The sequence below is a fragment of the Myotis yumanensis genome, unplaced genomic scaffold (assembly GCF_028538775.1).
Source record: "Myotis yumanensis isolate MYYU_CA2020_CCGP unplaced genomic scaffold, mMyoYum1.0.hap1 SCAF_14, whole genome shotgun sequence".
NCBI lineage: Eukaryota > Metazoa > Chordata > Mammalia > Chiroptera > Vespertilionidae > Myotis > Myotis yumanensis.
In genome coordinates this window covers 6,969,538-6,987,145 of record NW_027223765.1, presented here as the reverse complement: position 1 = coordinate 6,987,145, position 17,608 = coordinate 6,969,538, and the positions used below count along the sequence as shown (strand labels likewise).

The 17,608-nt window shown below is 43.4% G+C and overlaps 1 protein-coding gene across 4 annotated transcripts in view; it reads left to right on the top strand.

The window, feature by feature from the left end:
• The window catches only part of MOBP (myelin associated oligodendrocyte basic protein), a 31,128-nt gene extending 14,078 nt beyond the window's left edge, over positions 1–17,050 (top strand). The window contains exons 3-6 of one of the 4 annotated variants that reach the window (XR_011468122.1): positions 166–480; positions 7,499–7,706; positions 15,234–15,313; positions 15,432–17,050. Coding sequence is in view for 1 of the 4 variants with exons in the window: in XM_070391558.1 (XP_070247659.1) it covers positions 166–445 (280 nt within the window). In the remaining 3 variants the exon portion in view is untranslated. Of the gene's footprint in view, positions 1–165; positions 5,156–7,498; positions 7,707–15,233; positions 15,314–15,431 lie in introns of those variants that run through there. The other 3 variants (XR_011468123.1, XR_011468124.1, XM_070391558.1) reach the window with 3 other exon arrangements.
• Positions 17,051–17,608: the final 558 nt, after the last annotated feature.

The following is a 17,608-nucleotide window of genomic DNA, read 5'->3' as shown; positions in this document are numbered from 1 at the left end:
ACAGTCGGATCCGGGTTAGGTTCTGCCATTGGAAGGTGCTAGAGGGAGACTGGAAGGTGGGAGGGGGAGCAGGGCCTGCCTCCCTGTTTCCAGCTCCTGTCAGCATCCCTTAAGCAGCAGAGGAGAGCCATGGCTCCAGCCTCCAGCTTCTTTTGGCCCTCTCAGAACCAGGCGCCGTGCACCGTCCCCCCAGAGGCCCAAGATTCAGCCAGCTGCACCCCCCGCGGTGGTCAGAGCACCAGCCAAGCCACGGTCCCCTCCGAGGTCTGAGCCACGGTCCCCTCCAAGGTCTGAGCGTCAGCCACGACCCCGTCCAGAGGTCCGACCGCCACCAGCCAAGCAGCGCCCCCCTCAGAAGTCCAAGCAGCCGCCACGCAGCAGCCCCATCAGAGGGCCAGGCACCAGCCGTGGGGGGTCCCCCATCAAAGCTTCTAGGTTCTGGTAACACCATCTCTTCCCTTGTGTTCCCCCAGCCCTAAGGTTAGTAGCTGCTTCCTGTGTTTACTAATGTCTGGGTTATCTCAAGGGCCCTCCTTCAGCCTTTCCAAACCTCTGCCGTCAATTCCCTGCATTAAATCCCCTCTGTTTGAAAGACCTAGTGTGGCTTCTGCTTTCCTTATACATGCCATCGACACAATACTTCAGATGGCAGTTTCCATGGTTTCCTTGGTCTACTGGAACTGGAAGTGATTAATTTATCAGTTCAGAGTATTGACCACAGTAACAGATCGAGTAGATGAGAGTCTGGATTCCTGTGCCTCGGAGAAAGGAGAAATGGTCACTCTAAGGAATATCTGGGTGTGTGTAAAGCAGAGGTTCAGCCATTTTGTCTATCCTTCCTCCCAACACACTTCATCTAATGTTAATCTCATTCATTTATGTATATATATAATTTAATTTAGAGAGGAAGGGAGAGAGAGAGAGAGAGAGAGAGAGGGGAACATCAGTGATGAGAGAGAATTACTGATCGGCTGCCTCCTGCACGCCCCCTACTGGGGATCGAGCCTGCATCCTGTGCCCTTGACTGGAATCGAACCCGGTACCCTTCAGTCCGCAGGCTGATACTCTATCCACTGAGCCAAAACAGCTAGGGATAATCTCATTCATTCATTCACTCAGTCAGTCATCTAACAAATTTGGTTCCATACCTACAGAGTGCCGGGCACCACGCTGTAGGAAGAGACATGGCAATGAACAGCCAGTTATGTGTGTGTGTGATTCACTAGGACCAAACAAGAGAATAGCTGGTCACAGTGTAGGGTGGTATAAATGTCCTAATATTGTCACAGTCAGTGTACATTGGGCTATAGGAGTCTGGAGCAGGGCCCTGCTTCACCGAGGTTGCACAGAGGTGGTCAGGCTGGGATGAATAGAGGGTAAAAGGCGGGGGATCCATGTAGAGAGAAAAGATGCAGAGAGGCACATTTCATCTGCATCATCTTAGGCAGGTCAACTTTTTTTTTTTAATGTTTATTTTTTTAAATATGTTTTATTAATTTTTTACAGAGAGGAAGGGAGAGGAATAGAGAGCTAGAAACATCGATCAGCTGCCTCCTGCACACTCCCCACTGGGGATATACCATAACCAAGGTACATGCCCCTGACCGGAATCGAACCCAGGACCCTTGAGTCTGCAGGCCGATGCTCTATCCACTGAGCCAAACCAGCCAGGGCTAATCTTTATTTTTTAAAGCAATTTTAGGTTCACAGCAAAATTGGGCAGAAGCTACAGAGATTTCCCATATACTCCCTGCCCACACACATGGCAGCCCAACTTTTAGTCCTTTTAATATTTGGAAATGAGCCTATGTTATAAGTTAATAGTGGGTGTTCATTGTATTGGAGAGTCTCATGTCTACTCTGAAGCCCAGCACCTCATAGCATAGTACCCTGTGTGCATGTCACATGGTATTTACAGAGATGGTATGCAGAAGAGTCAACTGGGGAGCATGTCACAGATTCTCACTTGAGAAACTGACCTACATCTCCCGTAAATCAACGATCCACATTACTGTGGTGTGGAACGTGACACATTATGGTTCTAAAAGTGAAAGCATTAAAGAGTTTCCTGGGCTGAGCTGCTTTTAGCTCTTCAGGGCTCCACTTCTGAGAGTGGGATCTGTGGTTTTCTGAAAACCGTTGTGGCTGTGAGTGTCTGATTTGGGGCCAGTCACCGGGCAGTGCTGTGTGTGCCTTTGACTCATTTGTTCACAGCATATCTCGTACCAAATTGCACCTTGCACACAGGAAGCCTGGAGGACCAATTTATTTCCATATGTATTTTCACGCTGATTTTCCATGACATTGTGTACAGCACTGAACCAGGCTCTGGCAATCAAGGGAAATGATGCATGTCCTGGTCCAGATGCTCAGATGGTCACGACAAGTCACTATGCCACACACTGACCACCAGGGGGCAGACACTCAATGCAGGAGCTGCCCCCTTGTGGTCAGTGCAATCCCATAGGCTAAGCCAGAAGCCAGGCTAGCGAGTGCAGAGGCGGTGGCGGGAGTCTCTCCTGCCTCCGCAGCAGTGCTAAGCTGGCAGTCGGACATCCCCCAAGGGCTCCTGGACTGCGAGAGGGTGCAGGCCGGGCTGAGGGATCCCCCCAGCCCCCCGCAGTGCACGAATTTCATGCACTGAGCCTCTAGTGCAATATAAACACATACTTGACAAGCTAGGACTTACTTCCCTGAGCAAGTACTATAAGGGGTTGGATAGTGTGCATTGTTAGAACCAGGTGTTGGGGCCAGCTGCTAAGGTCCGGGCTGTTAGCGGGAGGTAGCTTGCCTGCTCTTCAGTCATGTGGACCCAAACATCCCAGACATTTTCTATGATAGGACTTGTTTTCCTTTTGTTCTGTCTGATGCCAAGATGTTCACTCTGAATTTTCTCCTTCTAGGAAACCATGGAGCATTCTTCCTTTCGTGCAGGATTGGATAAACTGGCCCTCCCAGTCCCTTTTCTGAGCCCTCCCTCTATTTCCCCAGACAGTAACATTGGCTTTGTCGTCATGTCTTAGACCAGTGATGGCAAACCTTTTGAGCTCGGCGTGTCAGCATTTTGAAAAACCCTAACTTAACTCTGGTGCCGTGTCACATATAGAAATTTTTTGATATTTGAAACCATAGTAAAACAGAGACTTATATTTTTGATATTTATTTTATATATTTAAATGCCATTTAACCAAGAAAAATCAACCAAAAAAATGAGTTCGCGTGTCACTTCTGACACGCGTGTCATAGGTTTGCCATCACTGTCTTAGAACTTCTCTCTTACATGTTTGTGGAAAATTTGCATCCAAGCATATATTATGCTTAATTTCACCTAGTGTTTATGCCTTGGTAATCTATCTTTGGTCTTATCAGCCAAACAAAATCAGAAGTTCACCAGTCAGTTCCTAGGGAACAGCAGAGTTAGGAAAGAGACCTGAGCTTCTGCTGTCAGATCAGGCTCTTGCCCTGCCTGCCTCTCAGGTTGCGTTATTGCTTTTGTGAGTTTGGGTGACTGAACTCCTGAATGCTGCTCTCCATAAATCATAAATTCCTTCCCATTCAGGAGCAGGCCTTTGCACATCATGATGGTCCCTAGAGCATCTTTGCACATCATAGGTAGTCCCTATGCAGAGGCCTGGGTTAGGCAGCTGTTTTTTTCCCCCCAGTCTGACAGCTCCTCCCTGGTCACATGTCCTTATCCTAGACCACATGGTTAACCAGCCTCCCTCCAATAGCCTTAATCCTATGGTCCTGTATCTTGTTACCTTCGTCTCACAAATCCCTGATCTTACATCAAATTGATGACTCACCTGCAGTACTGCAGTTTCCCAACTGCTGAGCCTGTGGCTGCTGAGCGTGGCTAGGAAAAGCCTTATAGCCCCACAAATGGATGAGCCTGTCTCCTCTTCAGGCCAGCCTGCCCCATCAGCCCTCACATGTTTATCAGGATTTACACCTGTTTTTAAATGCTTCCCCTCAGCCTCAGAGGACAAAGCATGCTTTTCTGATCAGGTCAGCCACACCTGTGATCTTCCTTCCTCCTGTCTTCTCCAGGGTCTAGCATGTGCATGTATGTGTAATACACACACACACACACACACCCCCCACATATGTCCGGTTTATTAAGACACACAACCTTTTCAGAAAATAGCTCTATGCACACAACCACCACCACAATCAAGATATAGAATATCTTCATCACCCATAAAATTCTCATACTTCTTTGCAATTAACCCCAAGCTCCTGAACACCACCCATCTTTTTTCTGTCTACAGTTTTGTCTCAACCAGAATGTTGTATAAATGGAAGCATACAGCATGGAGCCTTTTGAGTCTGGCTTCTTTCACTTAGCATAATGCATTTGAGATTGAACCACATTGTTGCATGAATAAATAGTTCTTTCATTCGCATTGCTGAGTAATAGTCTTTTGTTTGGATGTACCTATCATAGTTTCCCATTGGCCAGTTGAAAGAGATTTAGGGTTTTTCCAGTTTTGGGTGATTATGGATAAAGCTGCTATAAACATTCATGTGAGCATAAGTTTTCTTTTCTCTTGAGTAAATAACTAGGACTGGTATGACTGGGACATATGGCAGTTGTATATTTAAATGTGTAAGAAAATGCTAAATTGTTTTCCAAAGTGGCTGTATCATTTTGTACTCTGACCAGCAATGTGCGGTGCTCTGCATTCTTGTCAGCACTTGGTATGTCAGTGTTTAAAAGTTTATCCATTCTAATAGGTGTGTAATTTTGCATTTTCCTAATGACTGATGATGTTGAGAATCCCTTAATGAGCTTGTATATCATCCACCATTTATTGGGGAAGTGTGTGTTCAATCTTTTGCCCATTTAAAAAAGTGGGTTTTTATTTTCTTACTGTATTTTGAGAGATTATAAAATTTATCTAGATACAAATATATGTTTTGCAAATGTCGTTTCCCAGCCTGTGGCTTGCTTTCTCATTTTCCCAACAGTGTTTTGTGTTGAACCAGTTTCAAATTTTACAAAGTCCAAATTATCGTTTTTTATGAGTTATGCTTTTTGTATTATATGTAAGAATTCTTTGCCTAATCTAAGGTCAGAATGATTTTTTTCTAGAAATTTAAAAATAGAGGTTTTACATTTACATTATTATCCATTTTGAGTTAATTTAATGGTGTGAGGCATGAATTAAGGTTCAATTTTTTTTCATATTCATTTTTAATTGTTTCAGCACCACTTATTGAAAAGATTCTCCATTGAATTACTTTTGCAATTTTGTTGAAAATTTGTTGGCCATAACATGTGAATTTATTTCTGGACTTTGTATTTTGTTCTGTTAATTTATATATCTTTCCTTTCAACATCACCACACTTAATTACTGTAGCCTTAAAGGAAGTATTAAAATCAATTAGTGTGAATTACCTAACATTGTTCTTCATTTTTGAAATTGTTTTTGGCTATTCAAGTTTCTCTATTTTTCCATATATATTGTTGTGTCAATGTGTCAGTTTTTACAATACATCTTGGTAGAATTTAGAATGAGATTGTGTTGAGTTTATAAATCAATTTGGGAAGAAGTAGTAACACTGTTGAATCTATTAACATGGTATACCCCTCCATTTATTTAGGCTTTTTTACAGATCTTGCACATATTTTGTTTTATACCTAAGTAGTTTATAAAAGTGCTATTGAAATTGTTCATTGGTAGTATATAAAAACAATTGATTTTTGTATATTGATCATGTATCCTGTGATCTTGCTAAACTCACTTATTCTACCCTTTTCTGGGGGATAGACTGGGATTTTCTACATTGACGATATTGTTGTCTATGAATAGAGACAATTTTATTTTTTAATTTTTAATCTGTATGCTTAACCATATGCAAACCTAAGCTATTTCTCTTAGAATATTTGTTTCTTAGAGAATTATTTTAACAAGATTAGGTCCTTGACAATTTGGCTTTCTGGATCACTAAAAGGAATTAGAGTCCAAAGGCTTGAGCCCAACCAGATAAGGTACTTGGGTTGGGTTGTAGGTTTATACTGTAATTTCTTCATATTCTCATTTCAAGATACGGTTAATCTTTCCTCATGTTCATTGATTGACATGCTCTATCATTAAACCAGTGAATGGGCATGAATATGTTTTGGATTTAAAACACAAAGAGGTTCTAATCACTGCTAGAATTTGGGGCCTATTTTGAGTTGGTCAATGTGGATGATGCGTAAACTATTTCATGTAAGTAGAGAACCTCGCTCCTGTGTCTGCAGAATCATCACGATTGTCAGTGGTTAGAAGCGTTGGCACAGCCTTCATATTTCTGGCTTAGCAGATGCCCACCCCCTCCTTAGGCTCAGTTGGTATCTCCACTTCTACATAGTGGACACCATATAGTCTATCTCCCTTGCTGGAGTGTACATGAGTCAGGAGCAGGGACTCTGTCTTTCACTCATGTCTCCAGGGCCCTACTCGGGGCTTAGCTGATGTTATTGGCCGAACGAGACTTATAAATACACTTAGTCTGGCGCAGTGGGGAGGGCAAGGACACTGGCATCAGGTTTGCATCTGAGGTCTGCTGCCGGTCCAAGTTACTTATTCTCTCAAAACCACATTTTTTTCCCATCTGTAAAATGAGGATGTTATCTACCTCATTATTTATTATTGTAAAGTACTTAGTGTAGGATCTTATAGACTAGGTAGGTGGATGGTATTAGAACTGTTACTTAATGGATACATTGTGCCATTTAAACCTAACTATTAGCCCATTCTCCTCAACTCAGTTGCTCCCACTTGTTGAAATCGAATTCAGGGGCTGTTGCACAATTTGGCCATCCCCGTGCCACCGGTGTGGCTGCCATTGCCAGTAAAGTGCCAGTTACGTAACTAGGTGCTTATATTTTCTAAGATGCCACAGTGGCTGATTGCAGTGGTACCTGCACGGTGATGCCTGGGATCTGTGGGCTGCTATGCTACCGTGCTCATCCAGGGTTTTAGATTCCCTCCCCAGTGCTTGTCTGGGGCCACATTTTCATATCTTTCCTGGGTGTTGTTTATTTTCTTGAATACAGTCTGGTCCCCATTAAAATGGGAACATGTCAATATAGTCACAATTTTATCATGTGAGTGCATATGCCCTATGTGTATATATGTGTACACTCATGTCTTTACATTCCTGGGCAGTGTGACTGGTTGTTTTTTTTTTTCCCATAGGAGTAGGGTGGTACTTTGATTTCCTTTGTGTTTTTCTGTGTTTAAAATTTATCTGCAGTGATTAAATAGAAAAGTAATAGTTGTTGCACATAAAAATAGAAAGACCTTTAAAAAGTATCTTTTCTAGGATCAGGCTAGGAAAAAATATTATTTTAGCCAGGTACTACCAGAATTGAGAAATTAAACAGAGGGACTCTAACGATTTTCCAGAAGACAAGTCACCTCAAAGGTAGTCTACAAATTCGGAGTCACATGAACTGAGCACTTACCAGGGTCATGGCTTTTTATGTCTCTCTTTGTAAACCAGATTGAGGAGGAGGAGCAAGCCAACCCCAAGGAAGAAGTAACCAAAGAGGAGTTTCAAGTGAATGGATGGCCTCAGCTCCTGGACACACTGCTGCCTGACCCACATGCCCTTGGGCCAGCTCGCCGGTTCCGAATATGATGCAGAGGCAGACGCCTGCTGATGCCCACGGTCTCCATGGCAGGAGGGCCAACGGGCAGCCTGCCTGGAGGTGAGAGGGGCATCTCTGTGTTATGCTCCCGTCGGTGGGTCCCAGCAGCTCCCCACGGGCTCCAGAACTCAGGGCATGGCTCTATTGGTCTCACCTGCAGTCCTTTCTCCCCCAGGATGTGCCAGGCCCCCAGGGTCTTTGGATCAGGATGGTTGAAGTGCCAGCCCATGTGTTAACCTCTAACCCCTATTCCTTTCTGTCCCTGGCATCCTGTTGCAGATCCTTGATCCTGTTTAGATCCTTGACCTTCTTCTTTGTAGCGAGTTCCCTGTACTAGCCCACAGTCAGAGGCACAGTTTGCTCTGGGGAAGATCCACATTCTTCTCAGAGTAAGATAATAGGCTCTCAGATAATCTAGAGATGCACAGATATTCCCAGGGAGGGTCAGAGGGGTCTACATCCACATGGAGCCAATGTACTGTGTCAGAAGCTAAGAGAAAAGGCCCGAGAAAGCAGCCCCTGTCTCCAACTTCACGGAGGAATTGGTGAATGTCTCCTCCTGATCCCGGCCTGAGTGATAGAAAATACTCTAAGGCACCGCTTTTGAGCTTGTCAACCCATCGGGATGGTCTCAACTCCAGAATTCAGTGCTTTGCAAATTGTGCCACTTTGAGCAGGTTACTGGCCTCAACCATGATGCCCTGCTCCCATCCCCTCTTCTGGGGAGTCCTGGAAACCGAGCTGCTAAGATGGGCCCTCCTTGCAAAGCAGGAAATATTGTTTTCCCACCTCCTCACTTCCCTGAGTGGGCAGATGGCCCCTGGGCACTTTCACGAGACCAGAAGGTGTGCTCAGAGAGTTGCTATAGCAATAATGCCCAGTTCCTGGGCAGGATTGAGGCCTGGTCCCTCCATGCTCTCCCTAGCTGGACCCCTTCACATTTCTCTCTGATACTGTAGTGAGATCAGGAGAAAAAAAAAGAGCTTGGCTTTGGGGAGAGGAGAATTAAGTGGGTGGAGGGGTGAGTTAGGGGAGGTTAAGCAGCCCAAGACTTCTCTTCCTGTGTAGGAGGCCATGTAGGGTGTGTTGGGAGTGGGGGTGGATGTGGGGGTGAGGGTGGGGGGGAGGGGAGAGACTTGTCCAAATCATAATGGTGCAGGATTGTGGTTGAATGCCCATCTCTGCTCTCTGTTTTACTCCCACTACCTGTAGCCCTAGACTCTTGGGAAGGACTTCGGTGTCAGTATGGGCTCTCTATCACCACCATAGGAGTTAACCCTCCCCCGCCCCCATCTACCCTAGTTCCACCACACCCCCTACACACATACACACGCTATAGGGAGGGAGTGTGTCCTCAGGTTAAATGAAGGACTCTCTGGTCACCTTGTGGATTGGTGTGTGTGTGTGTGTGTGTGTGTGTGTGTGTGTGTGTGTGTGTTAGGTTAGGGAACTTGGCTTTGGGAGAACATCTTTGGGCTCTCGTTTTTCTCTCCCACGCACAAATACTGGAAAGTCCCCCCAAGTCCACATTGGATCCATGTCCCCTGAGGACCCTGACCTCTTAAACTGATCATCAGAAAAAACAAACTCTAACATACTCCCTTCTGGGCCTGTCTTTGACTTAGGGTTCCATTGCATGCCACACACTAGCCTTATAGGAGCCCCTCTTGGCCACTTTCCTTACATCAGAGTTGGAAGGTGGAAGGAGAGGGTTGGAGTGGATCCATCTGTCTTTAGGCTCCAGCAGGGTCCATTCCAGAAGCCACCCCAGCTTATTTGAAGCCCAAGCTTGGCTGATTTATATGTTGGGATTGAAGGGTGAAAGATGCAAACAGTAGCTACTTCCTCCACCCTTCCCACCTCCCAACACTTTTCTTCTTACGTCTGGAGGTGATGTGGAGCCAGGCTCCAGACCATAAGGGTAAAAGGCTTATGGTTCATCCAGGCTTGGCTCACTCTGCCTGGGACTCAGATGCCCTTTCCCTACTGAGGAAAACCACACTTTCTTGCCTTCTTCCTGTCTCTCCTTTTGTACTTGTAAATGAGATGGTGTCATATCTACTCAGTGCTTGTCCCCATCTCGGGGCTCTGTTATTGTTCATTCTGCCTGTGATGCTCTGGCCTAAGATCTGTGCCTTCAGCTCAGAGTGGTTTCCATGGTTACTTTCTAGCCCATCACTCTCGTTTGTCTGTCTTCACGGCGCTTATCACCCTGTGGAATTATCTTGTTCATTTTTTCACTTGTTTATTGCGTGGCTCCCTTTCCTTCCTAATGTAGACCCCAGGACTGCCAGTACCCATTTACTGCTACATCCTCAGTTCCCAGCACCAGTAAAAGCAATAAATACTTGTTGATTGAATGGATGTTTGTTTGTTTGTTTGTTTTTTTATAGGAACAATTTTTTAAAAATGTAGAGACTTGAGGAACCAAAGATGTCTGTTGTCTTTAGTAATAAGGAATTTTTGGTGACTTTGTAGGGCACCCTCTGTATGGAGCAAATGGAAGGTGAGGAACTGGAACTCACGAAGATTGATGTAACTCCCTCAACCAAGCTTGACCATAAAGGGAAGCAGAGGATAGGGCCAGAGCAGGAATTTTCCATGAACTCAGGAGACACTTGAGCACGAGGAATACCCCTGGGAAGAAGGCAGCAGAGAGGGTGCATGAAGGAGGAGGAGATTAATTGAGAGAGTCAAGAACTGAGGATGTGGAGGGTGGAATCCAGAGAACAGATGAGGGGATTAGGCATGGATTCAGAGGTACCTTTTTATTAGGAAAAAATTGAAGAAGAAAAGGAGAGTAGAGTCTGATGGGTGTGCAGGGTCAGTGGCAGGAGCTTGGGTCACTTCCCACCTTTGGCTTTGATTTTCTCTTGAAGTTGGAGGTGAAGTGGCCTATCCACAATGAGGGTGCTGGTACTGGGGTCAGAGATAAGAGTGGTGGAGAAGAAGCCACTTTATCTCAGGTCATCAAAATCTTCTTAAAAAAACCTTCCCTGGTGAATTTAGTTAATGAGTTAATTAATTTACAATTCAAGGCAATATTTTGCCACTAAGTCCTTGCCTACAACTTCATATTTAGATGTAAATCCCGGATCTAACTTGAGACCCATGTGGTCTCAGAAGAGTTGGAGCAAGAGAGAGTCTTATCTTCTTAAGGAATAAAGAATGATGAGGAAGCCTTCACTCTTGGAAGCTATAAAATTTCTGACAGCTCACAGCCAGATGGGGCTGTTCTGTGAGACAGTAGTCTGCTGAATGTCATCTGGGCTGCTGTTCTAATATCAGAGGAATGTGGAAACTCACCCTGGAAGGGTCCTAGGAGGGCTTCCTGCCTGACTCCACAGCACATGTGTCAGGCCCATTAATAACACCATTAAAGGGTACTTATTACCTCTGTTGAAATATAAGGAAGTGTTCTTTTGTTTAAAGATATTTTTTATTTATTTCAGAGAGGAAGGGAGAGGGAGAGGAAGGGAGAGGGAGAGAGAGAGATAGGAACATCAATGATGAGAAAGAATCATTGATCGACTGCCTCCTACATGCCCCACACTGGGGATTGAGCCTGCAACCCAGGCATGTGCCCTTGACTGGAATCAAACCTGGGACCCTTCTGTCTGCAGGCTGACACTTTATCCACTGAGCCAAACCAGCTAGGGCTAATGAAGTGTTCTTAATGGACAAAGATAATTCTTTCGACTGGACAGTAGGGTATACAGTTGTGATTTGGAGAGATTTTTCACACTTGCTCTTCTTATTTGTATGGCAGGTACATACTCAGAGGAATGTTGGGTAAAGATTGTGCTGCTTTATTGAGCATAAGCTATACATACATCTTATAACACATAGCGTTTTGCATTTGTAAATGGCAGAGGTTGGTCATGGCCCTCATGTCCTTTGAAATGTGACCTTGACCTTGCTGCCATAATGCTGTGACCTAGAAGTTTCCAATCTGAGCTGGTGGAGCTCTGGAATACTTGGGAGATGCCACCTTATGAGATAAGAGGGAGGTGAAGTCAGCAGGCTCCTGGCCACACCTCCACATCATCTAAGGCAGATTTTAGGATCTATGTTGATTTCTAATTTTATATAGTTAAATGGTTCCACTGGAATAAAAGAATCTGACAATCTCCACTTTCATGACTGAAAGCAAATATTGATAGAATAGTTATGTTAGTGATTTTCTGAATGATTTAGAGAATTGAAGAGTATACTGTTTGGAATTACATCATAGGTTTGGGTTACCTATTTCCGCTTACGAAACAATTCACCAACACAAAGTTGATTGTTTTGACCTTTGATTAACTGACTAGGTTTATCCAAAGTGTGGCTGAGCAAAAGAGCGTAGATTAACAAACATTCTTGATAATTATATTTATACTTTAAAAAATTTTATGTAAAAGTATTACACTCAACATGACACTCAACATTTCTGTTGCATATGCTACATTAGCTATATAAACTACATTAATAATGCATAAAATGGGTTTGAGGAGAGTGGAGAAAATGAGAGACTAGAGTTTAAGTGGTAGCCTTCATAGCAAATAAAATATCTAGCAGATTTGAATAATTTGGCTCATAAAAGATCTCTTAATAATAAAACTAAGCTCTAAAAAGGTGTTAAATTTACCAAAGTAACATTCACATTGGGTTTTGAAGCACATAAATCCTCCCAATAGTTTCTTTATAACCTAAGGCTGGAAGCCTGTGGGGCCCAGGGTTGGCACCTGGAGAAGCTAATGGCCTTCTCTCTAGACCCCATAGGCTGGAAGTATTTTGTAGAGAGAGAGAGAAAGATAATCTCAACTAATTAGGGTCCAGAAAGAAGGTAGTCTCTTATGGAGAAAGGCTTTAAGTTTCTAAAGAATCCTTTAGACAGAATGTAAGCCCACCAGGAAGAAAGTGTGAGAAAGAGTGTCTGGGTCCACGTTTGAGAAGGTGGCTGGTAGTGGTGGGAGTCTTTTCTCTGCTGAGTTAATGACAGGTGCTCCTGATAAAGATAGGAAGTTACTTTCATCAGCGAAACCAGCCCTTGCTGTAGAAAGTGGCCATTCTTCATTAATGAAACCACCAGGATTGAACCTGGGACCCTTTAGTCCACAGGCCGATGCTCTATCCACTGAGCCAAACAAGCTAGGGCTAGAGGTAGATATTTTCATCAGATATTGAAAAAGTCCCTTGGCCCAGGTGGTGGTCCATGAACAGCCCGATGCAAACATCCAGGCAAATCTATTTGATTAATGATGAAATGGAGATATCCCTCTTGTGTCCACCATCAAGGAGGGTTGGGTAGTGTGTCATCAGAGGGTGCGGGACCCACTAGACATTCTTCATGTTTGCATGCAGATTAGAGGGTAAGATTTTTCCTGACACCACATATATCCCTGTACCCAGGTACAAGCCCACTCACAACTAATTCACTTCTAGGCATTCATCTTCCATAGTAAAGAAAGGTGAACGGCACTGTGGGGAGTACAGTGCCCCTGTACTCATCAGAATAGCTCATGGGAGCCCATCTGGTTTCCAGAACCTCTTATTGATGGGAGTTATTTAGTAGATCTTGCTGGATTTGGGTTTATTTCTGAAGGCTCTGAAGTACAACAATCTTTGGGCTTGCTACCTGCAATTTCTGTCTTAGGCAATTTCTGTCTCAGGAAGGCAGCGTCTCTCTTTTCTATAGGAAGAAATCTTGATGCATCAAAAAGAAAAAAAGCCTGGTGTCCTGGGGTTTTTTGTTTGTTTTTCCAGCAGAGTTTTACATAATCTGTTTTCACTATAATTCACCTTCCATTTCTTAAATTCTCCATGAGCACCCTCTTCTGCAGCCAACAGCGTCTGTTCTTCCTCTTCTGTCTTGTAAGCTGTCTGAGTCAGGCCCTTGAACAGTCTTAGTTTTCTGATGGGGATCATTAAAGATCTCTACTGTCAGCTGCAAGATGTGGCATTTATTTTCAACCAGAGCTTTGGCTGCAAGTAAAAAAAGCATCATCTTCCAACTTTTCCCCACAGCTGACGTCTTGCTGACACCTCATTATGTAGCTTGTAATGTTAATGATGTCTGTCTTCATTAAACTCCTGGCAATGTGGATTTCGCTACCGTCTGATTTCCCTGACTTTTCATCTCCTTACTATGGTAATCTGCCAACTAACTTTTTATTTTAAAAATAATCCTGTCCATTTCTTTCCCTAAGGGTTTTCTCCTCTGATGCAAAGATCAAGTGGTTTCAGCTGCATAATGTATTTATTCAGAATGTCAACTCCATTATTTTTCTAAGCCACAGCTTCTTAAACAACCAAAGATCTTCTGGGATTTGCTCACTGATCTCAGTAGGCAGTGCTGGGAGCGCAGGAACAGCTAGGGACAGACGGAGACCATAGCCTTCTCTTCACTCCAGGGTCCTGCATGCCCTCCAACTGCCATCCTTCTTTCAGCTCCTGTCTTCCATCTCTTTCCCTCACTCATCTGTCTTTCTACAACTTAAATTCACAAAACATCCTGGTTTTCAGATCTCTGGCAGAGCTACTATCAGTCTTTCTACACTTTCATTGCTCTGGGCTTCACAGCCTACACTGCCTTCTCCAGACCTTTTTCCAGGTGCTGACAGATTCTGCCAAACCAACACCGCTTTCACTGAGGCAGGTCCCCACTGTCAGGTAACTAAGAATGGCCCCTGACAGGGCTGCTGTTCTACAGCCGGGTGTGTTCTCTCCAATCTTGGTTTCTTCACTTCCCCAAATGGCCTGGTGCCCAGGTGCCATTATGCCCTGCAGGCGTGTTCACCTGCATTAGGATGGTTGTATCATTGCGGAACCTGTCTCCTTAACATCCTTTCACCTACGTATTTAGTTTGCTGTTACTTGCATTGTCTCAAATCTCCGAAAGCCCTCAGTCAGATTTTTGAACCCAGTTCCTCATGTGATGCCTTCCATTTTTTCTAGTGTAAGTTTCCCTTTGGAGAACTATTTGGGTCCTAATAATAGAATAGCTGGAGTTCTAAGGAAGAGCTGGTAGCATTGAGCACCAAAGTTTTTCTTTCTTCCTCGAAAAGCTTCCTCAATGGACTGTCAGATGCAAGGGGCCAAAACAAAGAAAATGTATATTCAAAGCATGGAGATGGAAGGGTTGAGAATGTCCAGAGCTCTTTCTTTCTTTTAAATATATATTTTTATTGATTTCAGAGAGAGGAATGGAAAGGGAAAAAGAAACATCAATGATGAGAGAAAATCATTGATAGGCTACCTCCTGCATGCCCCCAAACTGGGGATCGAGCCCGAAACCCAGGCCTGTGCCCTATTGGAGAATCCAACCATGACCTCCTGGTTCATGAGTCAACACTCAACCACTGAGCCACACCGGCCAGGCCAGAGCTCTTTCTTTGTTTATGTGCCTACTCTTGACAATCATGTGACCAGAAGGCACGGGGTTCTAGGATTTGCCCAGCTTCAGACACCTACCCACCCCTTTGGTCAAAGGACAGTATCTATTTCTGAAGAAGGTGGGGGAGGTCCAATAGAGAATGTACAGATAAAAATCACCAAGAAATTAATATAGGATTCTAGTTTGACTGATTTTATTCCCCCAAACAGCATTTTGAAGATACCATTCTATTGTCTTCTGACCTCTATAATTGCCAATGAGAAATCTGCCATTCTACCTGCCTTCCATTGTAAGTAAATTGTATTTTCCCTTTGGTTGTTTAAAAATGTTTTTTCTTTTGTTTTGGTATTCTAAAATTTCACTATGGTGTTACTCACTATGGACTTATTTCTATTTATTCTGCTTAGGACCCAAGTTTCTTCAATATGAAGATATATATCTTTCTTCAGGGCTATGAAAAAAAATATATTGTACAACCATCATAATGGCAAAAACTAAAAATTTTCAAGTGTTGACAAAGATGTGGGGAAAATTCTCATAAGTTACCAACGAGAATTTATAAACTTCTACAACACCTTTGGGGTGAAGTCTGTGGATACTAATAAAGCAGGATATTGTATCGAACAAGCAATTATAATTTTAAATAGCCATCCTAGATAAAACTTGCATTCATAGAAAAAAGATGATACTAGTGTAAGTTTAAATCTGTTCAGTGAAGCATGGTTTGCCATTGGGAAAGAAAAGAGAGAGACATAGAAAGAAATTAATCAATATCCACCAATAAGAGAATGAATAAATCAATAATCATATATTTAAATAACTAAACAGCAGTTAAAACAAGTGAATCAGATATACCCATACCAAGTAGATAAATTTGGAAAACAAGATGAAAAATATAAAAAGCAATAGGAGATGGTAAGTGCAATATGATGCCCTATGCAAGATTTGAATGACTCACAATGCTATAGTTGCCAAATAAGCAGAAACCTTAAGATCTCACACTTTCTCTGTAATGCAAGAGAATTTAAAAAATGGCAACAAAATAAAAGGTTACCCAAGAAATATCTGTCCTCTTGGAAAGCAAGAAGAAGATTTGAAATAATTACTGGCTTGAAGAAATATTAGAAATTAAAAGCTATATGGAAATGGCCAACAATATTAGCCAGATGCAAATGATTTTGGAGAGATAAGTGGGGGACTGATGATAAGCCTAGCGTCTCTCCAAGGTTATAAGTCTTAGAAAACAAACACATCTGTTCTGAGTCAGTTTTGGATCTGGATTGTATTGTGATTCCTGCAGGTGTCTGACATGGGGAAAAAGGGGAATAGATAGAATACTTCCTCTCTCCCAACCTTCCTTTAGTAATACATAGAAAAACACAGAAGATAATAGAATGTTGTAGAATGTGGAGGGATGTTAGGTGGAGCGAAACTCGGCGTAAAGGAGAAAGGGGGCATCCAGAGCAGTCTTGTGCTGGGAGCCAGGGTAGCCAAACACTGGCTTATTCCTGAAGCTCTACCAAGGCATGGCCCTATGTCCTTCAGTGAGCGCAGGCAGACCCAGCCAAGTTAAGGGGCAGGTAAGACTATGGAGGCAATGCCAGAGGAAGTCCTGTTTAAGGTGTGGGGCTGGGTTAGAACAAATAGCAGAGAGTAGGGAGGAAGTATAGTAGATTCAGATGAAATGTAGCTCAGAATACCAACCCCTCCGAAAGAGGAATCGGGCCAAGTACTGTCCCAGGGCAGCTGGCGGGCGAGGCCTGAGTGTCCTGGCTCAGGCCATCATTCTCTGTTGACGTGGCAATAAAAAGGCAGGGGAATTCAGCTACACAGAGCCTTCAGGTAGAAGTGCTTCTCCTGCCTAAATTAAGGTGCTAAATGAACAATAAAATGAGAACCTCTACTGCAGTGGTTCTCAACCTTGGCTGCACATTAGAATCACCTGGGAATCTTTTTAAAATCCTGATTTCTGGGCCTCGTCCTCCAGAAATTCTGTTTCTTTGTTATGGGGTGAGGCCACAACATTAGTAACAAAGAAACAGAATTTCCGGGGGATGAGGCCCAGAAATCAGGATTTTAAAAAGATTCCCAGGTGATTCTAATGTGCAGCCAAGGTTGAGAACCACTGCTCTACTGCAAACAATTTCCAACGATGAGTTATCTGAGGCCATTACATTCCTGGGAATAACACCAGGGGTGCCACGACAGACTACTAGAAAGAAGAAATTAGTGGGCCAGCCCCACTCACACTCAACAAGGAAACGGTATTTCTTCAGTCCATTTTAGATTTGGCAAAGCCAGACCCATACTCAGGCTTGCTAGGCTCTATTCTCCATATCATCCAGAAGGCACACAGTTACTCAGAGTATAAAGTTGGGGAGGAGAGAGCATAGCATGTATTTATTCATGTCAAGAATTGGATGTCAGCATGGAAATTTAATCACTAGACATTACTGAATTCTCTATGTTTGTCTGTTGTGGAAATAAAACCCTCTGGAAACTGGTAGATAACTAAATGTAATGTGCCTTGGATATTATAACTAAAACATACTATTAATCTAATTGTATTTTTTGTCTTTTTTAA